General features: G+C 33.5%; 1 protein-coding gene across 1 annotated transcript; it reads left to right on the forward strand.

The window, feature by feature from the left end:
* The first annotated feature begins 499 nt into the window (after positions 1-499).
* Positions 500-9260, forward strand: LOC127082794 (uncharacterized). The gene is made up of 17 exons (XM_051023030.1): positions 500-1003; positions 1703-2056; positions 2183-2323; positions 2534-2666; positions 2777-2890; positions 2981-3054; positions 3142-3216; positions 4054-4146; positions 4264-4324; positions 4755-5087; positions 5359-5485; positions 5586-5685; positions 6240-6309; positions 6415-6567; positions 6694-6789; positions 7953-8272; positions 8684-9260. The coding sequence occupies exons 1-17, from the start codon at positions 938-940 to the stop codon at positions 8939-8941; spliced, it is 2568 nt and encodes an 855-aa protein (XP_050878987.1). The 5' UTR covers positions 500-937; the 3' UTR covers positions 8942-9260.
* Positions 9261-10377: the final 1117 nt, after the last annotated feature.

Raw genomic sequence — 10377 nt, forward strand, 5'->3', positions numbered from 1 at the left:
ATCTATCAATGTTAAGTATAAATAATTTATTATATCTTTTTATTTAACGCTATTATAAAAATACAATAATATAACTATAGAAAACCATTTTCACAATAAATAAATAAATTCTTATCCTATAACTAGGCTTGGTTAGAAAACCATAGTATGATAGTAATAAATTTGTTTCCTTGTTTTCTACTATTAACCTTCAAAATTTGGTGATTATAGTACAAATAACATATCCACATCCATACAATAAAATAATCTCAACATCCATACATTAAAATAGGGTATAGTGTATTAGAATAAAAATAAAGTTCAATTTAAATAATAAAAGTAATCATGAGTTTTATTTTTTTTTTAAGAAAAAGTGATCAATAAGTGTTGCTATAACATATTAGTAATAACCCAAAATGGTAAATACAGCATAGGAGTATCATTTTACCAAAATTTCAAGTATTATAATTTTATTAGAAAAACCAAAATGGATAAAATAATAGTAGTAATAATAATCTCCACCCACTTCACACCCAATCTATATTATTATTTTCCTCCACCTCCTTCTCTTCTTCCGTTCACTGTCACTGTTCTCTCCATTTTCCCATTCAACAGATCACAGACACGAAAAGCGATTCTATCTTCAAAAGCGCTTTTCCCTCTCTATCTGATTATTCTACAAACAACATTTACATTACAGCTTTTTTCTCTCTGAATTCACTCCTTTCGCTTTTCATTTTGAATCTCATTCTCAGAGCATTGTTTATTTATTGAATTATTTATCGCTTTCAATTCATAAACACTGTTACACAAGAGGTTTCTTCTTTCTTTTTTTACGTTTTTTTTCGTGTTCAATATGCACGTGAGACGGAGATTTTTGTGCGTTTTGAAACCGATCGGAAATTGGCCGGTGATTTGATGGAATCGACTTCGTCGGTGTTTCACTGTTTATCTTTTCATGGAGCTAATTGTTCGGCGAACTTCATGTTTGAATTGCAAGCTTTGGTTCGCTGTTGTTGTTGAGGTGAAACTATGCTGGTTTACGCGTTTTCTGCATGTATAATTATTTCTTTTTAGTTTAATTTTACTATGTTGGTTAGGGTTTGGCGTTTATGAATGATTACGTTTGACTTTGCTTTGTCTCTGATTGGTTAGTGGTGATAGTAAGAAGATTATGAAGCTGGTAAATATTTGAAGTTTATAGTAACTATTTTTCATATATATGTTCTGAAACAGAGCTCTGAAGGTTAGGGTTTTTGTTGGGAGGGAAATAGTTGATTCTAGGGCTGTTTTCGTTTATTTACTATGTATGTATATTTTTCTGCCTGAAAATTTAAGTGGAAAATGTTAAACTAGCCTCTTTGGCGGCTAGTTTGTTATAGGGCATTCATTGGTGCTTCTGGCTTTCCTTTTACCTTCATGTTTAAACAATTGATTATGACATTGTGCTGATCATAGATTTGACTCTAGTTAATGATGGTACTCTGATGAACTAATGTTAAGGTAAATTTTATGTGACCCCGAAAAAGAAAAAATATTTAGTACCTATTTGGAAAGACAGGTACAGGTTCTCATGTTTATAATTTCATATCTTGTCGAGTTATTTAATAACCGCGTTTGTGTTTCAAGTTCTTGTGAATTGAATTGAATAGATTACATATGTGAATACAGAAACTATAGTTGTCCTGTTGGATATATACTAAAGTTCTGCTTCATGCTGCAGATCATTTTGATATTGGCATTGGTGGAAGCTCACACTGCAAAGCCCCACGAAGACCAACTTCAATGGGGAGGTTTGGAAAGGAATACAAAGAACATTGCCTCACACTCTTGCATACATGACCAGATTCTTGAACAGAGGAAGCGACCTGGTCGCAAGGTTTATTCAGTTACCCCACAGGTTTACGAGCCTGGTAGCTTGAAGCCCCTTCAGCATAAAGGTAGAGCAATACTTGCAGTGTCAACATCATTAGGGCCTCAAAAGGATGCAAAGGAACCTATTAGGATATATTTAAATTATGAAGCTGTTGGCCACTCCCCTGACAGAGATTGTCGAAAAGTTGGCGCTGTTGTCAAAGTGAGTGTTTACTATAAATAAATAAGAGAATATTTTGAATTATATTTCTCGCCATAACATTGGTATTCCATATATCTCAATTATTTTGCTAAAATTACATGTTATTTTATTTTATTTTTATAACAGCTTGGAGAGCCTCCCACAACTTCTCTCCCTGATTCCCCTTCTTGCAATGCTCATGGTAACCCTCCAATTGTTGGTGATTGTTGGTATAACTGCACTTCTGATGATATCTCAGGAGAAGACAAAAAACACCGCCTTCGCAATGTAAAGTGTTTTCTTATTTTAAGTTGATTTACTTTATTAGGCTGATAATCTTTTCTTGTGGGAGAATTTTTGGTGCTGCGTCAGTTAGCACTGCACAGCTTACTATGTCTCTTTGGGCAGTGAGCAGTGCTGTGTTGTTAGAACTATAACAATATTAATCATTCACATAGAGATTGGACAGAGACAATAAACCTTGATGACTTACTGCAGGCATTAGGTCAGACAGCTGACTGGTTTAGGAGAGCTTTAGCTGTTGAGCCTGTCAAGGGTAACTTGCGGTTAAGTGGATATTCTGCATGTGGACAAGATGGAGGCGTGCAGCTTCCTCGTGGATATATCGAGGGTACATTTTATTTGTTGCATCTGCATTCATTGTTGTCGTTGTTGTAAGACTTACATATAATAATTATTCTAATGAGTTTAAGATATAACCTGTTTGTTCATATTCTTCAGAAGGTGTCCCCGATGCTGACTTAGTTCTTTTGGTCACTACAAGACCTACAACTGGAAATACACTTGCTTGGGCTGTGGCATGTGAACGGGATCAATGGGGCCGTGCTATAGCTGGTATATTATAGAAACATGTGTTTGTATAGATGATCCTTTTTATCTCGCATTTGGGATACTCAGAACTGAAGGTATTTTTATGTTTTGCAGGACACGTGAATGTTGCTCCTCGCCATTTGACTGCTGAGGCTGAGACTTTGCTTTCAGCTACTCTAATACATGAGGTTTGTTAGATTTTCTGCTTATATAAATGGGATTGGAAACAAAGGAGCCAGTTTGTAGCACTTCTCATCATATTTGATCTTTTACAGGTTATGCATGTTCTTGGTTTTGACCCACATGCCTTTGCTCATTTTAGAGATGAAAGGAAAAGGCGGCGTGATCAGGTATAAGCTGAGATATATTTGTTTTTTCATAAAATATCCTGAATGGATTATGGGCTGTTTGTTTTGGCTTTTTTTAAAAATGATTTTTATAGTGTAATAAAATTTTGGGTAAAAAATTTTTACAAAGAAACTTTTGATAAAAGCTTCAAATGAACATTTGGTTTGAATAGTTATTCTTAAAATGTTATTTTAGATATTTCATCATTTTATTGAAATTTTTTTTAGATATCAAAATTTCAAAAAATCATTTTAAAGCTATTTCAAATAGCTTTTCATAAAAATCATTTTTGAGATAAACTTTTTCAAAAAATTACGACTTCGACTATATTTTGATCTTCAATAATGTATGTTTATGTTATAGGATGTCAAAATTAGTTTTTCAATTTAGATAAAATAAATATAAAAAACCTTGTAATATTTTGAAAAACGATTTTATAAAATCCATTTTTAAAAATACCAAGAAAAAATTCATTTTCTTAAAGCTGAAACAAACTGGCCCATATTTTCCATACAACTTTGTTTTGTCTTTAAAATGTATTGAGGAATTATAAATTAGAATAAACATAAAATATTTTAGGGAGAAAATGAATAACAGTCTATACAAAAAATTCCCGGCACTTGTTTGAGCGTCACATTTGTGTTTCTTCTTATTATTTGTAGCAAATTAGCAATATATAGTTTGTTCATTTCAATATATATTAAAATTTTTTCATTTTCAACATCCCTTTCCATGTTAGGCATTTCAATGACGCATTTATAATTTTATCATTACTTGTTCCATGTTAGGCATTTTAATGACGCATTTTATAATTTTGTCATTACTTGTTTCATCTGAAGGTTACCGAACAAGTAATGGATGAAAAGCTTGGGCGGATGGTCAATCGAGTGGTGCTTCCGCGTGTTGTCATGCATTCACGATATCATTATGCGGTATTTGCTTGGAAACATATGAGTGTCATATGCTTTAATCTTTATGTTTACTGTTTTCATACGTAAGGAGCCCTTCAGACAGTTAAACAAATGACTAATGAGTGACTTGTTGGGCAGGCATTCTCTGGAAATTTTACTGGTTTAGAACTGGAAGATGGGGGAGGACGTGGCACATCAGGTTTGTCACTTATGTTTTTTTACTTGTTATTCATTTTCTTGTTGTCAATAAATTATAGTATGAATATTCATTCCTGAAAAATACATCCAGCTTTTTGTTTGTATGGGTTGCTATCATAAGTGCTAAAGGAGTGCACATGAATGTAGCCCCTGTTTGTTGTAACACAACTGATTCCTTAATGTCAGCTTGTATCTTTTTTGAGAAAATTTGTTCAAATTATGTGAGTTCAATGATGTAAGCTTTATATATGTGCAAATTCAAATCAATTCTGTCCTCTTGCTTGGGAAGATTCTAAACAAAGGATCTGCCAGTTCTATCTGTTTGATTAAATTCTGTTTTAGTAGTTAAAATAATTAAATTCAAATTATGGCTGCTATTGCTCCTAAGTGACACCGAATATGGTTGATCCGAATTTTATACATGGCTTCAGGATCTCACTGGGAGAAAAGGCTTCTGATGAATGAGATTATGACTGGTTCCGTGGATACAAGATCTGTAGTTTCAAAAATGACTTTAGCTCTCTTAGAAGATAGTGGATGGTACAAAGCCAATTATAGCATGGCAGACCGTCTTGATTGGGGTCGCAACCAAGGTACTGAATTTATTACCTCCCCTTGCAATCTTTGGAAGGGAGCTTATCGTTGCAACACAACACAATATTCTGGCTGTACATATAACAGAGAGGCAGAGGGATACTGCCCAATCCTAACATATAGCGGAGACCTCCCTCAGTGGGCGCAATATTTTCCACAAGCTAATAAAGGTATGTAGAGTCATGTCTTCATTTCTAATATATGAATCAATGTTTTTTCGAGCCTTTTCTCTGTTACATTATCTCTTGCCAGATTCTTTGCTGTAAATGCTGTTTTGTCAAGACATTAATTCCCTGCTACTGCTTTCTGATTGGTTTGTGTCTGCTGTTTTTGTTGTCCCATTGCATATCATAGATTTTTCTCGTCACTACTCTTTGTTACCATTGTTTTTAAACATGAAATGGTGTTTTGATTGAATTTAATTTTCACTTGTTGATGCAGGTGGACAATCCTCATTGGCTGATTATTGTACCTATTTTGTTGCGTACTCTGATGGGTCATGTACAGATACTAATAGTGCACGAGCACCAGATAGAATGCTTGGTGAAGTCAGAGGAAGTAACTCCAGGTTATATTCGTGACTGCAAACTTATGCTCTAGTCTGCTTTTCATTTATTTTATTGACAACAAGGTGTGAAGTTGCCAACTGTTATTCCTTTTGGATGCAGGTGTATGGCCTCATCATTAGTGCGTACAGGATTTGTACGAGGTTCTATGACCCAGGGAAATGGTTGTTATCAGCACAGATGTATAAACAGTTCTTTAGAGGTATTGTTTTTGGAGTGTCAACAATAGCAAGTGAACACTCCCCTAATTTATAATGCTACATTTCATTAGATTTTCATCTGGAACTCTTGCAATGCCTGATTCTCTAAGCTTTGATAATGAGAATTTCATAAGATGTACTATCTTTAATCTGTGGGCAATGTTCACATATCGCATCAACCCCACTCCATGGAATTAATGCAATGTGTACTCTATTTTTTGCGATGTAAATACATTGCATTAATTCCACGAATTAAATAAAAACAAAAGTCTGGACTTACTAATCTTTTTTCTTGCAACTTTGATAACCTAAGCCTCTTATACCAATGTTCCCACTTCTTACACTGGTGTTGTTACTAGATAACTTCTTACTTTAAAATAAATAATTATATATGTAATTGAACAGCCATATTTGAGTAGGACAATTTATTCATTTAGATTTGAGCGGCTGCAATCACTACTGCCTTTTTCTTAAGCCTGTATTTCAATTTATGCCCAACCTTCATTTCTTTTTAATTATTCACAAAAGTAAATGCAGCGTCATATTTCCCTTGCAGATTGCTGTGGATGGCATCTGGAAAGTGTGTCCTCGTGCTGGTGGACCCGTTTTGTTCCCTGGCTTTAATGGTTAATAATATTTCAATTTTATTTATTTTTACTTGTTTGTATGTTGATGTTAAGTTCTCAATAATTTGAAGAAGACACTTGACTCTTCATTTTGTTTTTTTATAGGTGAGTTAATCTGCCCTGCATATCCAGAGCTCTGTAACTCTGACCCAGTATCTCTGTCTGGTCAATGTCTCAATTCATGTAATTTCAATGGAGACTGTGTTGATGGAAGATGCCACTGCTTTCTTGGATTTCACGGGCATGATTGCAGTAGACGTGAGCTCTCATTCCCTACTTTAGAGCAATAGTTTATGTATTCACTGCTTCTGCTGTAAGTTACCTTCAGCTGCACAGTATTCATTTTTTCCTTTTCTGAAAATGCCTTCCTTTAACTTTTTATAGGTTCCTGCTCCAGTAATTGCAATGGTAACGGCATGTGCCTTTCCAACGGGTTTTGTGAATGCAAAACTGGCTACACCGGCATTGACTGTTCCACTGGTACACATCAAATTTTAAGACTAGATTTTAGATATTTTTGTTGCAAGATTATTTCTTTGTATAAGAGGTCTTAGGGTCAGTTTGTTTTAACTTTTAAAAACTGGATTTTTTCTTTGTATTTTTGAAAATGGATTCTACAAAATCGTTTTTCAAAATATTACAAGTTTTTCTAAATTTTTTTTTTTATAAATTAAAATACTAATTTTGACATTCTATAACATAAACATACATTATTGAAGATCAAAGCATAGTCAAAATCACAATTTTTTCAAGTTGTATCTTCAAAATGATTTTTATGAAAAGTTATTTGAAATAGCTTCAAAATTAAGTGATTTTTTGAAATTTTGATATCTAAGAAAGTTTTGATAAAATGATGAAATACCTAAAATAACTATTCAAACCAAATTTTCATTTGAAGCATTTATGAAAAATTTCTTTGTAAATTTTTTTTTACATCAAAATATGTAACACTATAAAAATAAAAAAAGGCCAAAACAAATGGGCCCTTAATTTTTGGCTTCTGATCTTTTTCTTGTGTGCTTGTTTCTTTTTATTTTGTGGGTTGGGTGGGAAACAATTATAATTTCAACTCTTCAAGTAGCGAGTCTTTGGATTGTTAAAATACTATTACTAGTTTATTTCTCCTATTGCAAAAGCTAGTTGCGGCAACCTCATGCGTTGCTAGTTGCATATAAAGTAATATGATGTGTGGTGGGCTATGAAATATGTATACCAGTATGATTGTTGGAGTACTTGATAATACGTTTGAGTGTTGGGGTTCCTTTAGGATAATTAAGCTTGATTGACGCTTTCTAGTTTATGTATTTTCCTTCCAATTTTTGGGTTCACATTCATTTAAAACATATTCAGTCACCCACAATGTGTTGTGTGTATAGTGGTTAGTGAACTGAGCTTTCATTGTGGGGACAACGGTTCTTTTCCTAGAGACAGAACTTGTAGTTGTGAGGCCTTAACTTATTGATCCATACTGGAAGGGATTAGGCTCACTCACGCCCCAAGAATGTTGTGGGGGTGCCCTGGGAAACCCATAAAAGATAAAGGATTGAGTCAATCTTGTTAAATAATTTTGTGAGTGGGAAAGATATTTATTTGGTTCTTGCAGAAAGAAATTGGTTTTTGATTGTCCCTTGTATCACATGCAGCTGTGTGTGATGAGCAATGCAGCCTTCATGGTGGAGTTTGTGATAATGGAGTTTGTGAATTCCGTTGTTCTGACTATGCCGGATACACATGCCAGAACAGCTCCATGCTCCTATCTAGTCTCTCTGTTTGCAAAAATGTTTTGGGAAATGATGTATCTGGTCAGCATTGTGCACCCAGCGAGCTTAGCATATTACAGCAGTTGGAAGAAGTGGTTGTCATGCCGAACTACCACCGATTATTCCCTGGAGGTGCCAGGAAATTATTTAATATATTTAGCAGCACCTACTGTGATGAGGCTGCTAAACGGCTTGCTTGCTGGGTAAGATGTCTTTTCAGATTAAAATTATTCTCTTACTTATTTTTTGGGTCATAGTTTTGTTTCTAGTCATGCTTAACCTGAAATTTTGTTAAATCAAATTTCCCATTCCTACTTGGTCCATACATTATCATGCACTGCATGTGAGGCTTTCTTAAGATAAAACCGTAGTATAAGCCAAGTTTTGTTTGTTAGATATCCAATGACAAAGTTTTCTATTAGCTGCGAAATGATCCTGCTTTTCATGTTTCATCAAGCCAATCAAACCGAATGATATACGATGCTACCATGGTAGAAATTGAAGAACATGAGACTGACTTTTATTGAATTGTATACGTTCTAACATTGTTTATAGATATTAGAGCAGTTGGTTATGTTGCCTGTTTGTCTAAAGATTATGCACTTGATTTTCAGATCTCAATCCAGAAGTGTGACAAGGATGGAGATAACAGGCTTCGGGTTTGCCATTCCGCATGCCAATCTTATAATATAGCATGTGGAGCCTCACTTGACTGCTCTGACCAAACCCTCTTCAGCAGTGAGGGTGAGGGGGAGGGTCAATGCACCGGTTTTGGGGAGATGAAAGTGTCGTGGTTTAATCGCATGAGAAACGGTTTTTCTTTGAGAAATAGTTCCTTGAAAGGAATGTCTGTAAGATATAGGAAACTTTAACCTTCGCCACCTTCTTTTAGGGGTATTGGACTGTAATTTTAAGTCCTTAGAATTAGGTGGTTGCTTTCTCATCCAATATTGTTTAAGAAAAAATGGATGAGATTGTCGATTTGGCTTTCGAATAGGAGAGCCTTTTGTAGAGAAAATTGAAATTTAGGAAGTAGAAAGTAGAGGGGAAAGAAGAAAAAATGAAAGAAAAAAAAAAGTTGATATGATAGGGGGGTTGTTAAGCATTGGCCGAAGGCCTTGTAAGGTAAAAAAAAGAAAAGTCACGCCTCATTCTCTCCATCTCTAAATATATATCTATAGAGATTACTAATTTACACTCTTATAAAACTATGGAGTTAGTCAACTCTTATATAATCTACAGCTCTTCTAAAATTTACACTCATATAGTGAGAAATGAGAATAATTAATCACAACCATTAAATTTTGATTAGTTGAATTTAATGGATTGAATTAATTCACCAGATATTTTAAAAAAATAAAATAATTGACTCGTTGTCTTTTGAAAATAATGAAAACCAATTAAAAATAATTTTATAGATGATATTTGTTACCTAATAATTAATATATAAATATGTATTATCATACTATCAAAAAATTTAAAATAGTTATATGATAATTAAAAAAAAATATTTATTTCTAATATATTTATAATTTATAATTTTGTTTAATTAAACATAACAATCAGTATTATGTATTAATAAAAATATAAATATAATCCTTTTTTTAATACATGTATCTACCATAGTCGAAATTTTTATCCAAATAATTTATTTTTTCAAAAAATTTCTAAAATAATTCACATTTTAAATAATTTTCTAAAGAACCATGGATTAAAGCACGTGTGTCAGATTAATTTGCGAATGCCAGATTACATTAAGTATATTTGCGAATGCCATATCACATTAAGTATACTTAATCACAACATTTGAACACAATATTTCTATTTGAATACAACAATCAAACTAATATCATTTGATCAAAATATCATTTTTCTCGCATTCTTATCATTTCTAACTCGCATTCACCCACGTACGATATCGTATCTCTCAATACTTCTAATTTTTCTGCCTTTAGGCATGTCTCCGTCCAACCAACGAACCAACTTCTTATGTAGTTGCTCGAAACTACCGATATTCCAGAAGAGCATCTCCATCAGAGGCTTGTCTCTCAAATAAATAACTTCCTTATTACGACGATGAAGACGAACCATATTTGCAATATAATGAGAAGAGATGCGGAAAAATGAATCACAACACGCCTTTATTTATACAAATTTTTTTTTACACAATACATATATGTCCGACCAATTGGCGCCTACTCTTAAACCTAACACAGCCGCCAATTGGATTGGAAGCATCGGGTGCAGAAAAGTCAATCCAATTGACGTCTCTTCTTTAAATTAAAGGGCAGTCACCAATATTTTAACA

This window comes from Lathyrus oleraceus, chromosome 5, assembly GCF_024323335.1.
Source record: "Lathyrus oleraceus cultivar Zhongwan6 chromosome 5, CAAS_Psat_ZW6_1.0, whole genome shotgun sequence".
Taxonomy (NCBI): Eukaryota; Viridiplantae; Streptophyta; class Magnoliopsida; order Fabales; family Fabaceae; genus Lathyrus; species Lathyrus oleraceus.